The 26733-nt window shown below is 39.7% G+C and overlaps 1 protein-coding gene across 1 annotated transcript in view; it reads right to left on the bottom strand.

Annotated features, from left to right (window-relative positions):
• LOC127442385 (ephrin type-A receptor 3-like) overlaps positions 1–26733 on the bottom strand; it is a 218670-nt gene that overhangs the window by 74780 nt on the left and 117157 nt on the right. Inside the window, exons 4-8 of the mRNA XM_051700372.1 lie at positions 25862–26017; positions 20286–20621; positions 14942–15054; positions 11133–11295; positions 3841–3949 (exon numbers count right to left, since the gene is read on the bottom strand). Of these exons, the coding sequence (XP_051556332.1) occupies positions 3841–3949; positions 11133–11295; positions 14942–15054; positions 20286–20621; positions 25862–26017 (877 nt within the window). The remainder of the gene's footprint in view (positions 1–3840; positions 3950–11132; positions 11296–14941; positions 15055–20285; positions 20622–25861; positions 26018–26733) is intronic.

Genomic DNA, 26733 nt, shown 5'->3' with positions numbered 1-26733 from the left:
AAATCCTGATGTTAATAGGTTAGGTTTGCAGACAGACTTTAAATTTTACAGACTACAATCTGTTTTGTTATCTTTTTATAGGCTTTTTGTCTTGAATTTATAGTAAAGTCGAGAGAGACAGGGAAGTGGTGGAGTGAAATGGGAAAATAGATTGGTGTTCCCTGTGAGCACATGCACTACCTACTGAACCACAGCTCCTACAATCTGCAAACTAGATTTCTACATTTTCTGAAGAAAATATCTGGTGTATGTCTGCGCAAATTGCTACCACTATGCTAAGATGTTGTTGCTGGTTGCCAGGGTGTTGCTATGCAGTTGCTAGGGTGTTTTAGGTGATTTCTAGGTGGTTGTTAAGGTGTTTTGGTGGTTGCTAAGCTGTTCTTTACTGGTCCAGGTAAAAATTCTGGTCCCAAGATATGGCTTGGGTCCCTCCTTTTAACATGCCAAGCAAAAATTGTATATCTGATCGCTAGAAAAGTAACAGCTCGATAAGACACACACTCATGTTCATAGCACAAACAACGAGTTACATACCATCATTTAATACTTAGGGTTAGGGGTTTGTTCCAATCTCTAGCTTTAAGTATGAGCAATGATAAAAGCCTTTGTAAGGACCACTAATAATGATATCTTGAGCAATGCCAAAGATGGATAGCTTATTCTAAACTTTTAATGCTCTGTTATTTTTATTATTAATTACTAATGAATGATATGACTTTATAACCTTGTAGTTGTGCTGTTTGGTCACAGCTCAAAATCTTAACTTTTTACTCTTACTCTCCAGATAACTGATATATCATTTACTTTTCTTCCACTGTCACAGCCTCATCTAACAGACAATGGTTTACTTTAATGTTCTGTTCGTCTCTTCTCACCTTTTCTGTCTATCAGCACCTTTGATATGTCTCTCATGTACCTTTTATATCCTCTTAGAGTAAAATTCTGGCTCACAAACACACACATCCACACAAATACAGGTATTTTCATCTGGATGTTTTCTAATCAGAGAAGCACCAATTAAACACTCCATGTCTTCTCACCGCATTGTGTTTTTCCAGCTTTCACTCTGGACAAAGATGAGAGAAGTGTGACACGTCACTCTCGAAGCTTCACTGGTTTGTAGTTAGGGAAGGAGGCAAAAAGTGAGAATTTTTCAAAGTATCACAATGTTTAACACAAAAACTATATCAATAGTCCAAAACCAAGAATCAATATTTTTTGTTACATTTTCGCATTAGTTTCAAAGTATCACAATATTTTACCTCATGATACTGTATCAACTGTCTAATGCCAAGAATCAATAGTTTGGGAAAAAGAGCACCACTTAGAGCAAATGCGTCCAAAATACAGAATGAGCTATGAACATAAGTCTGTAACTGGCTTCATTTGTAAAAATGTCTGTACAGATCCTACATACAGCTAGACTGTAAGGGTTTTCGTGTAATGATAAAGACACTGGAATCAAAGTGTGCTATTCCCTCAAGCCATATTTTTTTTCCTTTTTGCTGACATTGATGTACCTATGCTCTACGCTACTTCTATGTCTCAACGATGAAGCAGGAAATTCAGTACTTTTTGCGCAAAGCACCAAAATCTAATGAAGATGAAAGAAAACAAGTAAGAGATTGCAATATATCACAGTTTTGAATCACAACACAAAAAGAATATTATCACACTGCGTACCAGATATGGATATAATGTCATACCGCCAGGTCCCAACTGATTCCCACACCTACTTCTGGGTAAAACCAACATCACAGCTGGCTCTGTGACCATGTTTTACCCTATGATAAAGACCCAGCTACTTGAATGATTAAAATTTGATTAAACAGAGCACATACACATATACCAGGCTTACAGTGCTATGAAAAAGTATTTGCCCCCATCCTGATTTCTTCTGTTTTTGTTTATATCTCAAACTAAATCTAACATAAAACAAAGGCAATCTGAGTAAATACAAAATTATGTTTTTAAATGATAATGTTATTTATTGAAGCAAAAAAGATATCCAATACCAACTGGGCCTGTGTGAAAAAGTATTTGCCCCCCTGAGTTACTAAATCCCCATATCTATGAAACTGCATTAATAATGGGGTTCAGCTGGAATAGCCTGGTTACTGCCAGCCATGTTCAATCAAATCAACACCTAAATAGAACTTTTTCAGCAGCATGAAATTAGCTAAAAGGTCTCACCCAGTAGCCACACTATGCCAAGGTCAAAAGAAATTCCAGAAATGATGAGGAAAAAAGTGATTGAAATACATCAGTCTGGAAAGGGTTTCAAAGCTATTTCAAAGGCTCTGGGACTCCAAAGAACCAGAGTGAGAGCCATTATCTTCAAATTGAGAAAACTTGGCACAGTAGTGAATCTTCCCAGAAGTGGCCAACCTTCCAAAATTCCTCCAAGAGCACAGCAACGACTCATCGAGGAAGTCACAAAAAGCCAAGGACAACATCCTATGAACTGCAGGCCTCTCTCGCATCAATAAAAGTCAATGTTCATGACTCCACTATCAAAAAGACACTGGCCAAAATTGCTATCCATGGAAGAGTGGTGAGGCGAAAACCACTGCTAACCCAGAAGAACATTAAGGCTCATCTGAATTTTGCCAAAACACACCTTGATGATCCTCATACCTTTTGGGAGAATGTTCTGTGGACTGATGAGTCGAAAGTGGAACTGTTTGGAAGACAGGAGTCCCGTTACATCTGGTGTAAATCAAACACAGAATTCCACAAAAAAGAACATCATACCAACGGTCAAGCATGGTGGTGGTAGTGTGATGGTGTAGGGATGCTTTGCCGCTTCAGGGCAGGGTGACTTGCAATAACTGAGGGAAACATGAATTCTGCTTTCAACCAGAAAATCCTAATGTGGCTGAACTAAAGCAGTTCTGCAAAGAAGAGTGGGCCAAAATTCCACTACAGCATTGTGAAAGACTGATCTCCAGTTATCGGAAGCCTTTGTTTGCAGTTGTTGCTGCTAAAGGTGGCACAAATATATTTAACAGCCATAAATATATATTTGAAAACGGTATATTTGAAAACTGTTTTTTGTGTTGCCTTTGTTTTATGTTATATCTCATTTGAAGATCTAAAACAATTTAGTATGAAAAATACACAAAAATAGAAGAAATAAGGAAGGGGGCAAATAAATTTTTCACAGCGCTGTACATATTTATTGTTCTGTATTGTTTTAGGCAAGACATTTGTGATAAAATATTTGTTGCACATGAATGCATTATGTGTGTGAACTTCTTCAGTAAATTTACACTCTCAGTTGGCCAATGTGAGGCCGATTATTTCTTTTCCAGTCAATACTGAATAGGGCACTCAGCATGATAGGCAATCACCTCGGATCAATACTAATGTTTTTAGAGACTTCGGGCAAGCTTTGTTAGAGAAAGAAACCACTATTTAATTCAGTAATTTATAGGCTCAGTAAGTCTCATCTAACCAGCTGCACCATCTTTTCAGCTTCAACAGTAGTTGAATACTAAGCTACTGTGCAAAATGTCTTCTCTGACTTCAATTTCAAACGATTTTCTCTTGGTTTTTAAAAGTCTATAAGACACACTTCAGAGAATGACTATTTGAAGCGTCCTAGTACTTTTAAGTGCTTCGGCATGGAGGAATCCACATTTCACTTTCTAATTCAGGGTTCAATTTCTTGTAAAACAGTGATTTGGCAGCAGCTCTCAGATCTAAATAGAAAAGTTTTATTTCGCTCTGTAATATCACCCCTCGGGGCCAGTATACTTACTGCATGTTCACCAAAAAGACAGTTCAGAAAGACAGAAGCAAAAGGTCAAGTGATGTTAAAAGGAAGCCCTTTCTTACCTTCCACTCACTACAAAACAGGCCACCAGAAAGATAAGGAGCACAATGCCACCAGCAATGGACACCGCCAGAATAGTAGATTGGTTAGGATCCCCAATGGCCAGCATATCTGAACAAAGAAAGAGTGAGAGAGAGTGAGAGAGAGAGAGAGAGAGAGAGAGAGAGAGAGAGAGAGAGAGAGAGAGAGAGAGAGAGAGAGAGAGAGGTGTTTATATCTCTCTTAACATTCACATTCTGTTGAGATTCACTTTTTTTCTGTTTTGGGTCCCAGAGAGTCAGAGACCTCAATGATCAATGGAAAAGTTGTAATGATTCTGAAAATCCCTTTTAATATGTTCCTCTTACCAGATCAAAACCCAGTAAACATAAAGTATATTATCAAAACTTTAACCATTTGTTTTACTGCAAAGTAGACATGCTCTTTTTAATTAACTGCATTCATGTTTTATACCTGGGGTCTCTAAGACCCCAAAAGTAATGTACTATTTTTCATGGAGAACTCTTGAAACATGTTATCAAAGTTCAAATTCTGTTTAAAATCAATTCTCATAAAATGTGCAAAAATTTCGAAGTATCAACCTGATATTTCAATGTTTTGAATATTTTATGAGCTATTTAAAGGGGCTTGGTGAAGCTTAGACCCCAAACATAAAATGAGGGATAAGAGTGTATCTTATATCTGCCGGGCTTCCAGCTGTTCAGAGCGGATCGCATCACAGTTAATGGGGAAAACGAGAGTCGGTGGAACATGCTTTTATATCAATGAAAGTTGGTGTACAGATGTAACAACGTTAAAGAGGATGTGCTGTCCTAATTTGGAAGTGCTCTTTATTAACTGTAAGCCTTTCTAAGAGTTTTCCTCGTTTATTCTGGTGAGTATTTACATCGCGCCAAACACGTGTTTGAATGCGGCGCTGCAACAGCTGGCTGATCAGATCACAGACACAGAACAACAATACCCAGACTCAGTTATTATTATTCTTGGGGATTTTAACAAAGCAAATCTCACACGTGAACTGCCCAAATACAAACAGCACATTACATGCCCCACCAGAGACAGGAACATACTGGATCATTGCTACACAACAATAAAGGATGCATATCGCTCTGTCCCTAGAGCAGCTTTGGGACTCTCTGATCACTGTCTGGTTCATCTTCTTCCAACCTTCATGCAGAAATTAAAATCAGCCATAGGGCTTATTAGGGCTACTAGGGCTTATTTAAAGTTCAACAACAACAAACCGTGGTTTACAGCAGAGCTCAGGCAGCTTCGTCAGGCCAAAGAGGATGCTTACAGGGGTGGGGATAAAGTCTTGTACAATCAGGCCAGGAACACACTGAACAAGGAAATCTATGTGGCTAAAAGGAGATACTCTGAGAAGCTGAAAAACAAGTTTTCAGCTAACAACCCTGCATCAGTGTGGAGTGGCATGAAACAACTCACAAATTACAGGACTCCTACCCCCAACCCTGTAGGGAACCAACAACTGGCTGACAACCTGAATGTGTTCTACTGCAGATTTGAAAGGCCCAATCTCACACCCCACACCCACACTGACCTTCACTTCCCCCCTCCTGCTACTCAACTTGCACTTTAGATCTGTGAAGATGATGTGAGCCACATCTTTTGGAAACAAAAGACGAGGAAGGCTTCAGGCCCAGATGGCATCTCACCAGCGTGTCTTCAATCCTGTGCTAACCAGCTGGCCCCCATCTTCACACAGATCTTCAATAGATCACTGGAGCAGTGTGAAGTCCCATGCTGCTTCAAACGCTCAGTCATTATTCCTGTCCCAAATAAACCAAAAATCACAGGACTAAATGACGTCTGTGGTCATGAAATCATTTGAGAGACTGGTGTTGGCCCACCTGAAGAACATCACTGGACCCTTTCTAGATCCCCTTCAATTTGCTTATCGAGCAAACAGGTCTGTGGATGATGCAGTCAACATAGGATTGCATCATATCCTGCAACATCTGGACAGACCAGGGACATATGCAAGGATCCTTTTTGTGGACTTCAGTTCAGCTTTCAACACCATCATCCCAGCTATACTCCAGAATAAATTACACCAACTCTCTGTTCCCATGTCTATCTGTCAGTGGATTACCAGCTTTCTGACAGACAGGCAGCAGCTTGTGAGACAGGGGAAACTTACTTCTAGCACCTGTACAATCAGCACTGGTGCTCCCCAGGGATGTGTGCTCTCCCCACTACTCTTCTCCCTCTACACCAATGACTGCATCGCCAAGGACCCCTCTGTCAAGCTCCTAAAGTTTGCAGATGACACCACTGTTATCGGCCTCATCCGAGATGACGATGAGTCTGCATACAGAAGGGAGGTTGAACAGCTGGCTGTATGGTGCAGTCAAAACAACCTTGAGCTGAACATGCTCAAAACAGTGGAGATCATTGTGGACTTAAGGAGAAACACCCCAACACTGACCCCCCTCACCATTCTTAACAGCACTGTGGCAGCAGTGGAGTCATTCAGGTTCCTGGGCACTACCATCTCACAGGACCTGAAGTGGGAGACCCACATTGACTCCATTGTGAAAAAGTCCCAGCAGAGGTTGTACTTCCTTTGCCAGCTGAGGAAATTCAACCTGCCACAGGCGCTGCTGATACAGTTTTACTCAGCAGTCATTGAGTCTGTCCTCTGCACTTCAATAACTGTCTGGTTTGTTTCAGCTACAAAATCAGACATCAGAAGACTACAAAGGACAGTTCGGATTGCTGAGAGGATTATTGGTTGCCCCCCAGGCTATCCATCTCATCAACAGTTAAATTGCCCCATTGAGCAATAACTATGTGCAATTACACAGTTTAGTCTTTTTTATATTTATCCAACACATCCAACCTCTTCTGTCATTTCATTCCTCTGAAAACAAAAAAACATTTGCACTGTACATAACAGATTTGTATTTGCACTGTACATAACAGATTTGTATTTGCACCATACATAACAGATTGTATTAGATTTGCACTACCCATGTGTATGTGTGTATGTATGTATGTATGTATGTGTGTGTGTGTCTGTACATATGTGTATAATTAGTTTTATTTTTATTTTTTATTATTATCTATGTCTTGCTGCTGTTTTTGTGTTGTTTTTGTATTGTTGTACACTGGAAGCTCCTGTCACCTTGTATGTGTAAGCATACTTTGCAATAAAGCTGATTCTGATTCTGATTCTGATATGTCAAACTGTGCTTGGTTCATTCTGAAAGACCAGAGGCAGCTTCATTCCATCGCTACAATTTTCTAATTTACGCATGCTGTCCAAATAGGTATGTTAACAGAGGGAATAACAGGCTCGTTTTGAAAGTTTCACGGCGAGTGTATGGATTTTCTGCTGCCACAATCGAGCCATTACTCAAAACAAATACATCATTTATCAAGACTGGCAACGCATGAGTAACCGCCTCTTTCAGGAAAATGAATATCTCAAGCAACATGAATTGATTTAGAATTCCACTCAGTGGTGCTCAACAAGCTCAGGTATGCAGTGCACACTGTACAGCAAGAGCTTGCAACGTACAGAGACATACCAAATAATTTAAGCAATATGCAAAGAGTTTGATATGAATTTCATAAATCATAAAATATTTGTTTGCTTTATTTTTACCAATTTTAGCCACACGTACAGTGAGAGATAGAATAGAAAAATATTTAGAGAGAGGGGAAACTGGATCAGAAAATGTTGCGAGCCAGATTTGATCCTGTGTTGCCCACATGAGAACCACAGTTCAATGTTAAAACAAATGCACTAAGTCCACTAAGCCATGGCTCCATATGTCATTTTTTTCTATATTATTAGATTAAGCAGGTATGCTACTCATAATGCTCTGCTACACCATCCTGTCCACAAATACATTGGCTTAAGCCATTCATGAATGTCACCATGAGCCAAAGGCTTAAGCATTTCTCATATAATTAAAAGAGCTATTACTATACTGGACTCTGTTAACTTTGAGCTGGGCAGATCAGGTCCGCTGAGCTCTGTAATATGCTTACAGAGAGATGCTCTCTGGGCCGTAACATGCTTTCAATTAGCCACGTATACTAAAGGACCTCTGTGTTTACTGTATGCCCTAAAGGCTTTTCAGTTGTGCCTCTATTCTTTGATCCCCATCAAAGGAAGGCAGGTTAGCTCAACACAGCCCCATTTGTCCTCAGGAGACATTGAGACACACACAGCGTGTCCCTCCCAGGGAGCATAAGCTGGAGGCTTGGTAAATAAATCACACACAGTTCATCATATTAAATGCAGAGCACTGCCCAATTCCCCAGCATCTGCTCAACAATGGAAACTGGAAACAAGTGTTAAAATATGAAGATGGGACAAAGGACAGGGGAGAGGAATGAAGAAAGAGAAAAGGTCGCAAAAGGGAAAAGAATGACGTGCAGTTACCTTCTCTAAGGAAAATAAAGAAACAGCTAAGAAATAACATAAGCTGTGTTACGATTCACAGGGTCCCTATGCAGTGTTTACACGCTCCTTACACACTGAGAAGGGGGTATCTCTACACTGCAAAGAATTACTCTTAATCAGAATATTAAGACTTAATATTAAGACTTAGAATAAATCTTAAATTAAATGTTATTTAAGTATTATTTTTTCTTACCCTTTTGGAAAATTTATTTTTTAAGCATAAACTAAACATAATGTAGGAAGTTTATGCTTAAAACAAAAATAATAAAAATAAAAAAAATGCCAATGGGGTAAGGAAAATAAACTTAAAGCATGATATACTGTATTGATATAAGAATTGATTCTCAGATAAATATATCTTGCCTTAAGGATGATGTAAAGATGTTGGCTGCTGACAATGACGATGAAGTTAGAACCCAAGTGCAGTTTATTTACAAAAGTGAATGCCCTAACTATACACATGAACTAAACATAAACTTGACATAAACCTGACTTGATATAAACTTGGCTTGACATAAACGTGGCCTGACATAAACATCTATACTCACATTCAATACTTGACCAAACACAATGGAAAACATGGAGGCTTAAATACATGGACATGGGGGAACATAAACCAATGAACAAACAGAACTGATAACAAGATAATTAAACAATAAACCAATGAAAACATGACACATGAACATGGAGGGAAAACAGAAATCACATGACAAGGGAAACAGGATCTAAACATTTCAAAATAAAAGATCATGAATCAACAAAATACACATGACATATCCCGGCTCCCGACACCCCAACACATAAACCAAACACGTAAAACATGACATAAATTCAAAGTTCTGTAGGGAGCGGGGGGGGGGGGGGGGGTGTCTTGAGGCGTGGGGCGTGGCAGAGTCCGTGGAGGGTGGAGCCATGAGAGGCTCGAGGGGCGAAGCCATGGAAGGCAGAGCCGTGAGAGGCTCGAGGGGCGGAGCCATGGAACTTGGTGCCCGGAGAGTAGCCGAAGACTCGAAAGGCCAGGGTGGAGCCGATGGCAGGGAGGACCAAGGCAGTGCTAGAGGCTCGGAGGAGCAAGGCGGAGCTGGGGGACTGGAAGACTGAGGTGGAGCCGGTGGGACTGAGGACCAAGGTGGAGCCATAGGGAAGGAGGTCCCTGGTGTAGCTAACAGATCGGAGGGACGATGCACAGCCAGAGGATCGGAGAGCCAAAGCGGAGCCAGGTGACCAACAGACCAAGGAGGAGCCGGAGGGACGAGGGACCCCGGCAAAGCTGACAGGCTGAAGGACCGCAGTGGAGCCGAGGGAACGCAGAGCTAAGGCAATGTCGAGGGACTGACAGGCCAAGGCGAAGTCCAGGGCTCGGAGGGTCCAGGCAGGGTTGGAGGGCCGAAAGTTCCCCTTGCCTGCTCAGGAGAACAAAGGGTGGGTATAAGGGTGGGAACCATCTCCAGGTCCAACTGCTCAGGTGTGGCTGTGACATGGCATGGAGCAGGCCGAGGCGTTGCTGTGACGTGGCATGGAGCAGGCCGAGGCGTTGCTGTGACGTGGCATGGAGCAGGCCGAGGCGTTGCTGTGACGTGGCATGGAGCAGGCCGAGGCGTTGCTGTGACGTGGCATGGAGCAAAAGATGGTTCTAGCTCAGCGACCATGACTAGGAACTCTAGATTGGCGGCCATGACGTGGACCTCTGACTCAGCGGCGGCCATGTCGTGGACCTCTGGCTCGGCAGCGGCCATGTCGTGGACCTCTGGCTCAGCATCCGCCTCCCCCACAGTGAACGTGGAACCAATGATCTGCAGGGCGAGGTTGATATACTGAGTGAGGGTAAGGGTACTCTTACTGCCTGGCATCAGAATGGAGATTGGCTCACTCAGTCCAGACCAGAAACAGTCTTTGAGTGCAACCTCATTAAAGTCCACCTGGAAGGCCAGATCGCAAAAGTCCTCCACATAGTCCTCCAGGGGACGATTCCCCTGACGTAGGCGCAGAAGCCGAACTGCTGGGATCATGGTTCGGTCAAGTATTCTGTAACGTGGTGCTGCTGGCAATGATGGCAATGACGACGACGATGATGAAGTTAGAACCCAAGTGCAGTTTATTTACAAGTGAATGCCCTAACTATACACGTGAACTAAACATAAACTTGACATAAACGTGGCCTGACATAAACGTGGCCTGACATAAACGTGGCCTGACATAAACGTGGCCTGACATAAACGTCTATACTCACATTCAATACTTGACCAAACACAATGGAAAACATTAGGCTTAAATACATGGACATGGGGGAACATAAACCAATGAACAACAGAACTGATAACAAGATAATTAAACAATAAACCAATGAAAACATGACACATGAACATGGAGGGAAAACAGAAAACACATGACAAGGGAAACAGGAACTAAACATTTCAAAATGAAAGACATGAATCAACAAAATACACATGACAGATGATTACATATTATTACTGGAAAACAAGATGAACATTTTCATTAAGAAAGTTATTTTTTGCAGTGTAGAAGTTCTGTTCTCTTGAAAAAATTTGCTCAACTATAAACTGAGGTGATGATGATAATAATAATAATAATAATAATAATAATAATAATAATAATCACTGTGTTTATTTTAACCAAACTTTGTATAGAATTGAGGTGGCGTGTAATGGCTGGTGGGTAAACATTCCTCTCCACTTCCTGTGAAGTAATACATCAATGTACACTTGCTTCCTATGCCATTTGCAGTATGGAGTACTACAATTTTGAATAGAGCTGAATATCCTATGAAGTTTACCATTGGACAATTGGAATGTTCCCATGGACAAATTAACAATATATCAGGTGCTGTAAGATTACCTTCATGACTGGTCTCAAGCTCTATCTCTCCACCGTAGTTGCCATAGCCTCCGTCAGTGCGTGCCCTCACTCTGAACACATAGGTGGTGCCCGGCTTCAGTCCCTCTACAGTCATTATGTGGCCTTTGGTTTTCAGAACAGTGTAGTTCTGATCTTTCTGGTTCTGAAAGGGAACACAACACAAAAAGTTCACAGTGAGATTTTATTTGAATTTAACCTGCTTATTTTGTGTCTTTTGCCACTTGTATTAACAGCCACAGTAGACAGGAAATTATGTGAAAAACTCACAACCCAGCGTAATATGCAGACTTGACTAAAAGTAAGCCATTCATAGGTTGAATTTCCTGAAGTGTAAACACTGTGGCTCTGTGTTGCTTTCATAATATTGTATGTTTAACCATCCCAACTAGCCTGACACAGCAACATAATATATTGGCCTGTAGCATGTGTTTATTCTGGTTAATACCAGGGGGGGCTTTCTCTTTGTTTAACCAATGGTAAATGAGGGGAGTGTTCAGAAAACTTATTTAAAACAGTAATTATTTTTGCAACTCTGTTTGGTAACACTAATGGTGCAGAAATTACATGTCACCTTTAAAAACACTGGCATTCGCACTTGTTACTTTCAGCAGACATCTTTGATAAGTGAAATGAAATCATAAGGGCACAAAAATGCCTTATTACGATTCTTTGCCGACAGTGTTAACCACAAGTAAAATTACCCCAAAATTATTAATACATTAACACTCATTAAAGCTGTGTGAATTAAACAGTGGGGTAGTAATATTGACAGACGGGCGCCATGTAGAGAAGCAGAATTTTGTTCTCTGCTGTAGAACAGGAAATAAGAGGATTAATGAAGGATATTATTTCAGCAGCTTGCTAACAGTGAAGCCTGCAGGCACCATATTTTTATGTCATTTTTTAGAGGCAGATGCTGAGTTAATTTTTTCATCCTGTGCTAACAGGCCAGGCTAGGGCTTTAGTTTACACTGTTTGACATGATTATTGGTCTGATTACAGAGTCAGACATCTACTTCATGATGCCACAATGGTGTATGAAGATGAGTCTATGAATAATGTGTTGATTAAATTTAAAGTAACTTACAAGACTACCCAATCACACACTCTACATGTGAGATTCACTGACGGCACAAAAATTGGCAATAGTTTGCTAAAAATTGCATTTTTATTCTGACCGACTGGCTGTTTGCAATTTCCAGGAGTCAGGGTGCATAGGTTTTTATCCATCCACCAGGAAGTTTGCGAGGTTCATGGCATTGAATCTTTGAAAGATATTCAGTTATTTTGCAAGTCAACAAGATATCCTTGAAAATAAATGAATATTCTGCTTTGTTCTCAAAGTTATGTCAGATTTCAGATTTTCCTACCCAAGATATCACAAAAAAAGTCTGACTATGTGAGACAAACAGGTGAATGTTTGCACTGTTTAACCTATTAACAAGCTTATACGCAAACGCATAGCACCAACACAGCACTGTGCTTTATGTCTAACTTGATGGGTGTGGCCGAAACGAACAGAATCAACTAATCATATCAATTTAGAGTGGATAAAATGAGAACCAATGTTCCTTAAAAGAAAATTGGCCAATAGCTACTAGTCAGACAAGCTTTAGAGTCAAACCACCCTTTCAAACAGATAAATCATTTCAAAATATTAAAGAGAATCCCATAATTAAATGGGTTCTGGGGAAGACTTGGTCTTTGTCCACCACACCCAGAGAGAACGAGGGCAGAGCAGGTTTGTGTGTTTGAGCGTGGGATCTCTCCAGTTCCAACAGACATAGCATGCATCAAATAATCTCCAATGCCAGGCACCAATGATTGCATCAAACGGCAACCAGTATAAGTGTAGGACTAATGTAAAAAAGACCTCTCGCTTGTGAATTTTTATTTAAGAAATGCTGAGCGTCACATCATGGCAAAGCACTTCAAAGGCACATTGAAATCAATGGATTCACAGCTTTCTCTGACAGAGCCTAAACTCTAGTGTGGAAGTGCCCAAAGAATAAAATGCATTGACTTTAGTTCTAAAATATCAGCACTGTGACAGTATTTTAGACATGTACATTTTTTCTTAAATATTTGCCATTCTATGTTAGTAGAATGATGAACGAGTTTGGGACACTGCACAGGCCAGATTCAAGTCCACATGTGCGACTGTGAGTGGTGTATAAGTGAGTTACAGTGATGGTATTCTCTATGGTTGGTGACGTCAGCCGAGGCTACATTCTCCCATTATAATTAAAGAGCTATGCATATGTGACCAGTCAACTGTGGCACACGGGCCTACTGATTGCTTTCATTCCCAAAGGCACAATGATGCTTCAGCCCTCAATTACACATGCCAGGGCTGCCTGGACAACTGCAATCATTACAGCTTTTAATGGGGGTCAAAGAAGAATGTGTGTAATCTGTGTGTGAGGATGAGACGAGAGATTATTAGAGAAGAGTGACTGAAAATAAAAAGAGAAGAAACGAGATGAGAAGAGAAGAGGTCTACTTGATATGAAATGAGATTAAACCAAATGAGAAGAGATTTTCAGGATGAAACGAGATGAGACAAGACAAGTTGAGACAAGACAAGATGAGATCTACTCAAGACAAGACAAAATAAGAAACAAAGTCTACTTGATACAAAACGAGATGAGACAAGACCAAATGAGAAGAGATCTTCAGGATGAAACGAGATGAGACAAGACAAGTTGAGACAATACAAGATGAGGTCTTCTCGAGACAAGACAAAATATGAAAAGTCTACTTGATACAAAAACGAGATGAGACAAAAAAAAAAAAAAAAAAAGACAAGATGAGACAAGATGAGATCTTCTTAAGACAAGACAAAATGAGATGAGAAGATATTTTCTTAAGACAAAAGAATACAAAATGAGGTGAGAAGAGATCTTTGAGACAAAAACAAAAGGAGAAAATCAATATTCTTGAGACAAAACAAGATGAGACTAGATGAGATATTCTCAAGACAAGACTAAATGAGAAGGGATCCTCGAGACAAAACAAGACGAGAATCTTCTCAAGACAAGAGAAGACTAAATTAAATGAGAAGAGATATTCTCAAAACAAAATGAAATTAAATAAGATGAAACAAGATAAGATCTTCTAGAGACCAAGGAAGACAACTTCAAACAAGTGATCTTAAGGCAAAAAAACAAAACAAAATTAGATCTCGAGATAAGACAAAATGAGGAACAAATCTTCAGACGAAATGATGAGATGAGACAACATGAGATATTGTTGAGAAAAGACACAATGAGAAGAGATCTTTGAGATGAAACAAGATGAAACGAGACAAGTTTAGACAAGATATAATCTTCAAGACAAGACAAACTGAGATGAGAAAAGATCCTCTCAAGACAAACTGAGATGAGACGAGACAAGATTAGTAAAGACAAAAGAAGAGATTTCTTGAGAAAAGTGATGAAAACTGATTTTTTGAGATGGAACAAGATGAGATGAGGTGAGATGAGATCTTTGAGACAAGAAAAAAATGAGAAGAGAAGAACTATTCTTTAGATAAAGCAATACAAGTTGGAGACGAGACACATAGAGAAGATATACTCTTGAGACAAAACAAAATAAAATGAGACAAGTTGAAATAGAATGAGATCTTCTCCAGACAAGAGAAGACAAAATGAGACAAGAAGAGATCTTCTCAAGCCAAAATAAGATGAGACGAGCCAAAGTAAAATGAGATGTTCTATTGACAAGACAAAACGAGATGTGATCTTCTTGAGACAAAACAAGAAGAGAGTAGACAAGAGTATATTTACCTTTTCATAGTAGATGACCTCATATTCCACTATCACTCCATTGGGTCTGTCGGGTCCCTGCCACGCCAGTGTTATACTGTCTTTGCTTTTTCTCTCCTTCAGGATTACATTTACTAGAAAGAGAGAGAAACAAGAAACCATGACAGAAAGTCGTGCTAAGCAGAGCCAAAATGTGATGATGTGCATTCAAGTGGGCGCCCTCAGGAATCAAAAGCAATCATGTTAAGAATACATGAGATGTGTGTGTGTGTGTGTGTGTGTGTGTGTGTGTGTGTGTTTCATTAGGCACTCAAGACCACCACAATCGCCAATCAGTTTAATCGCAGCTTCTCGGGTCACACAGTTTTATTCTTGTCACACTTCTATTGCTACAAAACAACACAGATGAGAGCTCACAATCCCTCTATACACACTCAAGTGTGCTTTACACATGCACACATATTGCCTAATCCACAAACTGCTGTGAAACCTTTGTCTGAGACAGAGAGAAACACACCAGCAGGTAATTACACTCCTATAACACCATGACCTGCTGTCTAACACCTCTTCTGTCTCTCTCTCTCGCTCTCTCTCTCTCTCTCTCTCACTCTGCCATTTCTTCACCTCACTACACTACAGCAGGGTGAGAGCTGTTCGCTGAAAGCAGAGAGCACAGAAGAGGTGAAGGACACCAGGTGAATTTACTTCCAACCATCTGACCAAATATCAGCCCTGCTGTCTCCAATTCTCTCTCTCACTATTTGTCTCCAGTACCCCCCTCTCTTTCTTTTGCTTTCAAAATCATGCCAAACTAACTACATACATACATCTTGCCCTTATGTGTCAGTAAACTTAATAAATAAATAAATATATCATATATTTTTTTTTTAAATGTATATTATAAATGTAATAATGAATGGATTATTAATCTTAATTATTAATCTTTACATCCACGTACTATAACTAAAAGCCTATGTACTATATCTGTTTTATATTTCATTTGATTTACATTTGAATATATCCTAAATGTGCAGTTTTATAAGCAGTATTTATTCCTAAATCATGCTGAACCATTTCTCCATGTACTGGGGTAGTTGACAATTAAAATGTCATGAACTTTTATTTTCAACATCAAGATTTTAGGTTAAAATTTATATAAATATAGAAGGGAAAGTGTATATCATAGTTGCTGTGACCAGCCACCAAAATTTTCACTATTTTTTCAATGCTTTGTGCTTTTAGCAGTTCACTTAAATGCACACACAATTTCAGATGAAGTATATCATGTTTATATACTGGGTCCTCTTGGTTCTTTAGGTTCTTGAGATGGTATTTTCAAAAGTTAGGTAAAAGACAACGAATGACAAAGAACAGATATCCCAGTTTTACAAATTGTGTGGTAATGGGACAGAAAAAGCAGGGAAACGTGTTGCAACCATCAAAGTTGTCCACCTAGCACATGTTTATATATATATATATATATATATATATATATATATATATATATATATATATATATATACTATATTGCCAAAAGTATTCGCTCATCTGCCTTTAGACGCATATGAACTTAAGTGACATCCCATTCTTAATCCATAGGGTTTAATATGTCGTCGGCCCACCCTTTGCAGCTATAACAGCTTCAACTCTTCTGGGAAGGCTTTCCACAAGGTTTAGGAGTGTGTTTATGGGAATTTTTGACCATGCTTCCAGAAGCGCATTTGTGAGGTCAGACACTGATGTTGGACGAGAAGGCCTGGCTCGCAGTCTTCGCTCTAATTCATCCCAAAGGTGTTCTATCGGGTTGAGGTCAGGACTCTGTGCAGGCCAGTCAAGTTCTTCTACACCAAACTCGCTCATCCATGTCTTTATGGACCTTGCTTTGTGCAATGGTGTGCAGACATGTTGGAACAGGAAGGGGCCATCCCCAAATTGTTCCCACAAAGTTGGGAGCATGGGATTGTCCAAAATCTCTTGGTATGCTGAAGCATTCAGAGTTCCTTTCACTGGAACTAAGGGGCCAAGCCCAGCTCCTGAAAAACAACCCCACACCATAATCTCCCCTCCACCAAACTTCACAGTTGGCACAATGCAGTCAGACAAGTACCGTTCTCCTGGCAACCGCAAAACCCAGACTCGTCAATCAGATTGCTAGATGGAGAAGCGTGATTCGTCACTCCAGAGAACGCGTCTCCACTGCTCCAGAGTCCAGTGGCGGCGTGCTTTACACCACTGCATCCGACGCTTTGCATTGCACTTGGTGATGTATGGCTTGGATGCAGCTGCTCGGCCATGGAAACCCATTCCATGAAGCTCTCTACACACTGTTCTTGAGCTAATCTGAAGGCCACATGAACTTTGGAGGTCTGTAGCGATTGACTCTGCAGAAAGTTGGCGACCTCTGCGCACTATGCGCCTCAGCATCCGCTGACCCCACTCTGTCATTTTACGTGGCCTACCACTTCGTGGCTGAGTTGCTGTCATTCCCAATCGCTTCCACTTTGTTATAATACCACTGACAGTTGACTGTGGAATATTTAGTAGCGAGGAAATTTCACGACTGGTCTTGGTGCACAGGTGGCATCCTATCACAGTACCACGCTGGAATTCACTGAGCTCCTGAGAGCGGCCCATTCTTTCACAAATGTTTGTAGAAGCAGTCTGCATGCCTAGGTGCTTCATTTTATACACCTGTGGCCATGGAAGTGATTGGAACACCTGAATTCAATTATTCGGATGGGTGAGCGAATACATTTGGCAATATAGTGTATATATAAAAAAAAAAAAAAAAAAAAAAAAAACTATTTAAAAACTGTGCATGCAGACAAAAAAAAAAAAAAAAAAACACATCCTGTGTGAACAGCCCATTAGTTCTTCGGAGACTACAAATAAATCTTTATTTTACTTTATAGGCATAATCAGATCAGCGTCTTGGTTTCTGCATTCTTTATAGCACAATATCATAAATGGTTTTGTAAAGAACTAAATAATAAAAAGTTCTTTGGAGGTTTAAAAGAATCTCTGATACTAGCATCAGACTATAAACCTTATTTGGTTTTAACCAGAACTTTTATTTTTAAGTGCATCTTTAAACGTGAATTTTTATGAGTAGCATTAATTAAATCGTTCGAAACTATATAATATTCAGACTCAGGCTAGTTCAGCGTGGCTGATGTGGCTGAATGTATAAATCATTGGGATATTTTGACCGTGTTCTGACACGAAGCACTTCTATCTCAGCATGTGCTCGTTCTGCTCAAGAGCTTCCCTCTACACCCAGAACAGCTTCATACATATTTAATGCCTCAGCCCGAGTCTTACACAACGGCCATCACATTCACACTCGCAAACACGCATTTAATGAGAACACGCCTGCACTGATGACCCTTGTCATCCCGTCAGGGATGTGAGACACAGACTGGACGTTGTGAGGGCAGTTGTGACTTCAGCACATTTTGGCACCAGAGAACAGTTACTGAGAGTAGATAATATTTGATCACGTGTAATATTTACAGCATTTGGAATACCACGAACATATGAACTTCCACCGAGGTTTATGTGTGTGAGAGTGGGTGCTCATGAGAATCTAGTGGAACAATAAGCCTCTGGCTGTACCAAAACTCTACTTTGTCTACTGTCTGGGACCTTGAGGATAGGAACCTCACTGGAGAGAATCCACTATATGGCCAGGCATCACCAACTATCTAATGATGCAATAGGCTGACACATCGCAATACAACAGTTGGGTTCAAAAGTCTGATTCCAGATTAAAAATTCAAATTAAAATAAATATCTCATTTAAACCTGAAAATAACTAAAGTTTTGGGATTTTGAAAAATTAAAACAAAGCAACAACATGGAATAACATGGATCGTCAGGGTTTGCACAAACTTGTGGAGTCCAAGCCAGCTCGATTGCATTCTGTCATTAAAGCAAAATGGGAATATACCAGATACTAAGAAATTAAAGTCATGTTGATTTTTCAGTTCATCTTTTGACTCAAATTGCAATGCTGATTAAATAATTTGCAATGAAAAAAAAAAAAAAAAAAAAAAAAAATATATATATATATATATATATATATATATATATATATATATATATATATATATATATATATTTTTTTTTTATGTGAAAAATGCAAAATAAAAACCTTTTCATAAGAGTACTCATACTTTTGAACCCCAATATATACTGCAATTCAATACATTGCAATACAGCATGATATAATCATATCAGATTTGGATAAAAAAGAGCTTCTCTCTCGTCCCTGTAGTGCTATTTGTTAGAAAAAAGAATCACAATATGTAAAGCCCTGATCAACCACAACATGCTGCATCACAAAAACCAGCACGCAAACGCACAACACACACAAGGGCTGTCAAACATTTGAGTTTTGAGAGCTCTCATGCAATAATAAGATAACCTTTGCTGTCAGCTTAAAGTTTTGGAATACATAACATTTTTGAATAAGAAAGCGAAAACATTGTTTACCACTCTCTTGATACACAGAGGCTCACAAGCTGACAATAAAAATACCTTCAAATCATATTCAGAGGTGGTTTTGCTTAAGGGAATGTAATGAGGACCTTTTCAGAGAAAAACACACCAACAATTACCTCGGGCGTGTTGTTTTTCTGTTTTTTAACAGCTAGCTTTGCTCTGGCTTTTGCATACATAGTCTAACACCATGTCCTAACCAGGTGCGCCACGACGCAACAATTTTCCAGTGCTAAATAACTGTCTGTCCTCACAGCACGCAAAATGCTGTGCAAAGCGAACAAATCACAGCCAATCAGAGCACACTTTATATTTAATATATAGCTATGCAGAGAAAAGTTTGGACCAATGATATTTTACTGTAGGTGGGGTTAGTGCTTCATTTGTAAATTGTGAGGTCCCCGAAACAAGGCCATGTGACAGATCCATAAGGTTTGGGAGGCTTTACGTTATATATATGAAAGTAAACATAAGTAAAGGTGCGTTCAACACTCAACAGTTACTGCAACTTTTTTACATGTACATGGATATTGCATGTTATAGGCAACCTTATTATTATAATTGATTTTTCATGAAACATACATTATTTACAGGTCATTGCATACATTTCTTTCAAATTTGTATGAGGTGTGAAATCCACTAAAATAGGTGCCACTTTGGATGAGATCCGGTTTGTTTAGACAAAAATTAAACCAAGGGTGGGGCCACCCAGTATGACACGATGAGATTATAAACCAAATGACAAAAAATCCTGATCGCCATCACAGCTGGTTAGAAGAAAACCTCATATAATATGGAAGATTTAACTGTTTTCACTCTGTCTGATTAGGATAACATGAGTCTGTATTTGAGTGACACACTCTACCTGTCTGACTGGTCGTGATGTTGACATTGACTTGCAGTTTCGGGGTTGGGCTCAGAACAGACACCCCGTTTACCGCCTCTATGCTGAATGTGTAGTTGGTGTTGGACAGCAGGTCTGTGATCAGCACTTTAGGAAACGAGAGACCAAACTGTCTGGGAATGAAATGCACACTGCTGCTGCAGGGATTACACGTCTTGCCATCGCTGGCACACTTCCTGCAGTGGATGCTGTAGGTGACGTCCCCTCGCCCGCCGCTGTCTCTCGGAGGACTCCATTCTAGAGTCACAGAGGTGTCATTTAGGGTGGAGATTGGGTTCTCTGGTGCAGATGGAGGTCCTGAGAGAGAAGAGTGAAAACACATAAAACATGAGAGTCACATGCACTGCTTTAAAAGCTACAGTAGTCAACTGCTTACGGAGGCAGCATGTCAAGCCATCCTAGGTGCACTACTAATGTGAAGGCTGTTTCAAAAGGAGGGCATCTTAATTATACTGCCTCCTAAGATACCTTGTTTTGCCCAAATTCTAAGGCAGCATCGCATTCTTCACAGAAAAGGCAATCCCAGAATGCATTGCTTTGAAAAAATACATCCAAGATGGCAGACAAGGCAAAAGAAATGTTGAATATAAATAATTTATATATTTTGATAAAAATTGTTTAGTGTAGTTCAAAATTGATTATTCCACTCAGTATTTGTGTTTTTGTATTGTTAATGCTTATCAGTAGGGATTTGCCTGATGTGTTGCTCCTTAAGCAGGCGAGCAGGCGGTGTGTGAGGTGAAGAAGTCTTTTTTTTTTCTAAAACAAAGCGAATGCAAGTCACCTGCCAAGAACAACAAGGAGTGTTGTGTAGGGCTGAATAAGGCTGGGATATCACTGAAAAGATTTTGCTGGCGATATAAAATTAAGCAATATCGTGAATATCTCGATTTTAATTCACTTTTATTTGGCCACTTGATTTCCTCAAGAGTGCATTAGGCTACTTTCATGATCCTTCAAGGCTGAAAAATCATTAATCATTAATCAAAATTGATGTTTATTAAAACGTAAAAGGCTGTTATTAAATGAAATTAATAGCCTACATGATCTATATGGGCTTCAGATTGAATGATTCGCTGTTCTGTGTGCAAAAAAAAAAGAATAAATAATAATAAAAAAAGAAGAAAAAATCTGAATTACACAATATATAAGAATGGAGTTACATTTAAAAATGGGCTTTTTATTTAGTTTTGGCATACTTCCAGTTTAAGCACGGCCCACACACAGTTATATCAGAATACAGATACAGATTATTTTTCCATTGCAACAGATACAGATACGGATACATATAATGGCTTCGCTGCACACCCCTACTTATTTCTTCTGAAATCTATTGCAATCGTCTCGGTGCAGAGCACTATTAGTTGTTGCCAATGTAGAGCTTTCTAAAACGCAGTGACAGGCCGTGCATTAAAGGTCTAGGCCTTCACTGTGATTCATGCCATTAAGAAAACACAGTTTCACAATGAATAAGACACCCTATGCCTTTGGGCATCATACATTATGTCGCAGCTAACTAATAATACCAATTGACATTTTAAAAACACGTCCACGCATGAAAGTCAGAACTTGAAACGACACTTAATGCTCAAGCAAGCCTAAATTTAACTTTTTACTTTTGTGAAATGAACGTCTCCCAAACAGACATTCAAAAATCATAATTTTTCATATTAATCTACCAAGGAGGTCCATAATACTTGGAAAAATCTATCTAATAATATTTGTGATTTAAATGTTGCTTGATACATTTTGTTTCGTCAGCGTACAAGATTATGCTGCGTTCCATGCAAGTTGGATGTGGGATATTCCTACTTGATATCTCCGACCATAAATGCATTCCATTCCACGAAATTCGGAACTGCAACGCTCCCGTTAGCTTAGCAGGGGTTTGACTCTCATTAGAGATGTCTTCTAGCAACCTAACTGATAAACAATGCTGCAGCGCTAGCAGTTGTGCTTCAGGTGTACGATTATCAAAAGAGATAATAAAGTTTTAAACACCTGTTCCTGCAAGCGTTTGTTAAACAAGCTTTGATATCATTTTTAGCAATATTACTTAATAAAGTGAATGTTTATCACTTACTTTGTATCTCCCTGAGTGTTGAGAAGTTTGTGTGACACCATGCCCTTGCATCTTGGTGAAATTTGAGTTGAGAATTTCTGCACGAGCCTACAAGTTGTAATTCTGATTTCAAGATGCATTCCATTGCACTCTTTCTAGTAGGATGTTGTAAAATCCGACTTTCCGAGTTGAATGGAACGCAGCACTACTTTTCAAAACTTGATCTGACATTGAATGCTCAAGCAGCCTAATTTACACTTAGAAAACTCCTGATTATAACAATGCAAAAAGCACTTACCAATTCACTTGAAGTGAAAATCAGTCCTCTTTTCATGATTAATAAATTAAGCAATCACACAGTCATGCAGAACATCTCAGGTTTGTAAATCCATAATGATTTTTCTCAATGGCGATAGCGGTAGTAATGACAGTCGACTTGTCAGCAAGATCTCGCGCTCTTCACTTTCAAATTACATCACTTAAAACGTGATTTTGTCACCAGGTCAGCTAGAAGGCCTCGACAGGGACATATCCTAAAGATCACACCCACCAAGAACAAATAAATCAATCTGATTGGCTGATGAATCTGACAATCTGACTTTATTTGCCCATTCATTTGCACTGTTGAGGGATTCTGTGGAAATTCTGAAGGCCCGAGGGGGTGAAGCTCAAACTCACGCGCTGCTTCGGCTAACGAGCTTGGCTTTGGGCATGTGATTTGTGAAACAGTTGTCATGCTTCGCTTGTAAGCATCAAGGAATATATTCTGACTGGATAAACGTTTAGTGTTTCTCTATTTGTTTGTAGATTAATTAAGAGTGGAAAGCGATTAAAAATACATATGCAAAAAGGTGACTGAGAATGAAAGGATGAAAAATATTTATTTATTTGGCATATTACTCCAGCAGAGAAGGCTTTGCTGGCCCTGAGAATTTGCTACTGCTAAAACGGTCACTTTTTAGGTTCTGTTTCACTTAGAATGCTTCCTTAGGGGCGTTCAGACCAAACACGTTCTTGTGCTGAAAAAAAGCTAGACGCAACAGAACGCAGGTGTCTCAAGACGCATCTTTAAAGGTTAAAATTCCTCTTCTTCTTAAGGCATCTAAAAAAAACACAGCACTCCTATCTGAGACACTGAAAAAAAAAAAAAAAAAAACAGCGAGATGCACAGTAATGGTCAAAGACGTCTGTCTTGTGCATGTTTAAATTGTTTAAAAAAAAAAGAAATAATCATATTAATGCATACAGTGTGAACGCCCCCTTATAAGACAGCTGCCTATTCAGAACAATATAAGGGTGAGTACATGATGACAGAATTTTCATTCTGTGCACTATCCCTTTAAAGAAAATACTATTTATGGTGTGCCAAACTTGCCACTGCGCTCAACTACAGTAACCTACTTTGTTTGGCAGGGTATTTGGAACTGATTCTCATTTGTACTGATATGCGCATATAAGATGAGAAGAGTAAAATACGGCCAAAGAAAAGAGAGGAATACACAGAGATTGCAAAATTTTCCAATGCACAAATTCCACATAGACACAGATTGTTTTCGCACAGCCTCACTAATCAAACCCGCTCATCTCTATTCTTAGAGGGTGAAGGATGTGTTCTCTGCTCAAAGGGTTTGAAGAGCCTGGCAGAGGGTTTGAGGATGGAGAGAGTAAATGAAGCAGAGGAATGAGGGATCAGGTAGGAGAAGTTTAAATGCCTGTGGAAATGACATTTCAACAGATCTACAGGCCACTGGAAAGGGAGTGTTCCCCTGGGATCCAGATCTCTGAGTGGTTGCGTTTGTGGTCACCTGCAAGTGAAGAATTCTATTTGTTGCACCACCTAAAGATCATTACAGCCACTCAAAGATAAAAGAAAGTGAGAGTCCAATCAAGTGTTCTCCAGCTGGATTAACCACCTATTTCTGTCTGCAATAAAACATATTCTTAATAAGTATCTTTGTCTTGTTTTATAATATATATATATTTTTTTTTACTTTAAAGGTGAAGTGTGTAATTTCTGCATCAATTCTGGCATTGTAAAATTAATGACCAACAGTTTCTAAAACAGTTGTCTCTGCACTAAACTTGGACACGAGGAAGTATTTTAACATTAATAAAATAACACACTTCACCTTTTAGTGAATATGAATGGAAGATAGGATTAAACTATGTGTTGTTCTGTCCAAATTGATGAGTGTGATTTATGGCTGGTATCTCAGTTATAACATTAGCACATAATTTTAACATTTTTCCATGTTTAAACAGTCTCATATCTCTGCTGTTGCCCCAATTTATTTAATCTTTACATTAGGCAGACAGGGTTTTTATATGTGTGCGTGTTTGTATTTTGTGGTGGGAAGTGAGTTGACATGTTAGTGTGTGTGTGATGAACAGAACAACAAATGAAGGTCATCAAGAACATCCGTATGTTTTGCTGCATGCATGATTTGTCTTATCAGATGAGTGAGTCCACTAATTACGGTCTTTTATATGGGTTTATTTTCTTTCTTTCGAACGAATGTGATGTCACAGCCCCCTGCACCACCAACACACACACACACAAACTTGTTTTTATATCATTGTGGGGTCTCACCATAGACTTCCATGCATTTTATGGATTTTATTCAGATCTAACTATAATTTCTATCCACTAACCCTAACCCTACCCCTAAACCTAACACTCACAGAAACCTTTTTGCATTTTTACATTTTATAAAAAAAAACATTGTTTAGTATGTTTAATAAGCCATTTCCCTCGTGGGGACCGCTGGCTGGGCCATTTGATCCCCACAATGTAGCATAAACATGTACACACACACACACACACACACACACACACACACACACACACTTGTATATAGGCAATGACTCACTCTCCTGGTCTATTTAAGATGACCTCACCAGTCTTGTAAATGCAGTTCTAAATGTCCAATCTGATGTGATGTATGATGATGAGACAAAATTTACTGCACCCAGTCTATAAGAATAAATAAGTAAAAGAGCCTCTAGCCTCACTCTTATAAACAATCTGTCCATACATTCATCCATCTATTAACTTATTCATCCTCCAACAAACCATCCATGTATAATGGCATCCACCTATCCATTCATCTGGCTTTCCATCACTACATGAATCCATCGAATCAGCCATCCACCCACCCATCCATGCATCATTGCATCCGCTTATTCATACATCCAACTTTCCAACATATCATCCACATTACCTCCATCCATTCACCCACCCATACATCCATACATTTAACTTTTTATCAGTTCATCCATCTATCCATCCATCAATTCACTCACATGTTCACCCACCCACCCACTCATGCATGCATAATTACATCCACCTATTTATTAATCTCTCTTACCATCAGTTCATCCACCCATGCAGCTCTCTATCCATTAATAAAACCTTCATGCATTCATCCATCTAGCATAGTTTTTTTTTTAGTTGTAGTGTTGTTGGATCACTCACTGGTGCAGGCCATTGACCGCGGGTCCATGTCGGCTCTGTAAAATCCCTTCTCACAGGAGCACTCAGACGCTTTCTCCTGATGGGAATAACTGTGGGGAGGACACTTGGTGCAGTATGCATCCAACGAAGAGGCCTTGTAGGTGCCTGGTCTGCAGGCTGCAAAATAGAAACACACAAAAGACAAAAAGGTTACATACACACCTATAGCCCAGCTAGAAAAAACAGCTTAAGATGGTCATGCCTTTTCTTTTTTCAAACATGGTAGCTGGTTAGTCCAAGATGACCAATATGGTCTACCAGGTTGACCACCAACTCTAACCAGGTTGATCAAGATTGTCTACTAGCTGATGTACCCATGTAAAACTAGCTACCATCACGCTAGAATAGAATAACCATCTAGACCAGATAATGGTCTTTTTTTCCTTTTTCACCCAATTTGGAATGCCCAATTCCCAGTGCACTTTTAAGTCCTCGTGGTGGCGTAGTGATTCGCCTCAATCCGGGTGGCGGAGGATGAATCCCAGTTGCCTCCTCGTCTGAGACCATCAACCTGCGCATCTTATCACTTGGCTTGTTGAGCATGTTGCCACGGAGACATAGCGCGTGTGGAGGCTTCACGCCATCCACCGCGGCATCCACGCTCAACTCACCATGCGCCCCACCGAGAGCGAACTACATTATAGCGACCACGAGGAGGTTACTCCATGTGACTCTACCCACCCTAGCAACCGGACCAATTTGGTTGCTTAGGAGACCTGGCTGGAGTCACTCAACACACCCTGGGATTCGAACAGAAACAACCAACTTTAAACAGCTAGAAACCATGTAAAACCATATGCCATCAGGCTTCTCTAGATAAAACATCTAGACTG

This window comes from Myxocyprinus asiaticus, chromosome 6 (assembly GCF_019703515.2).
Source record: "Myxocyprinus asiaticus isolate MX2 ecotype Aquarium Trade chromosome 6, UBuf_Myxa_2, whole genome shotgun sequence".
NCBI lineage: Eukaryota > Metazoa > Chordata > Actinopteri > Cypriniformes > Catostomidae > Myxocyprinus > Myxocyprinus asiaticus.
Note: the sequence above shows the minus strand (reverse complement) of the source record. Positions and strands in the feature narration are given on the sequence as shown.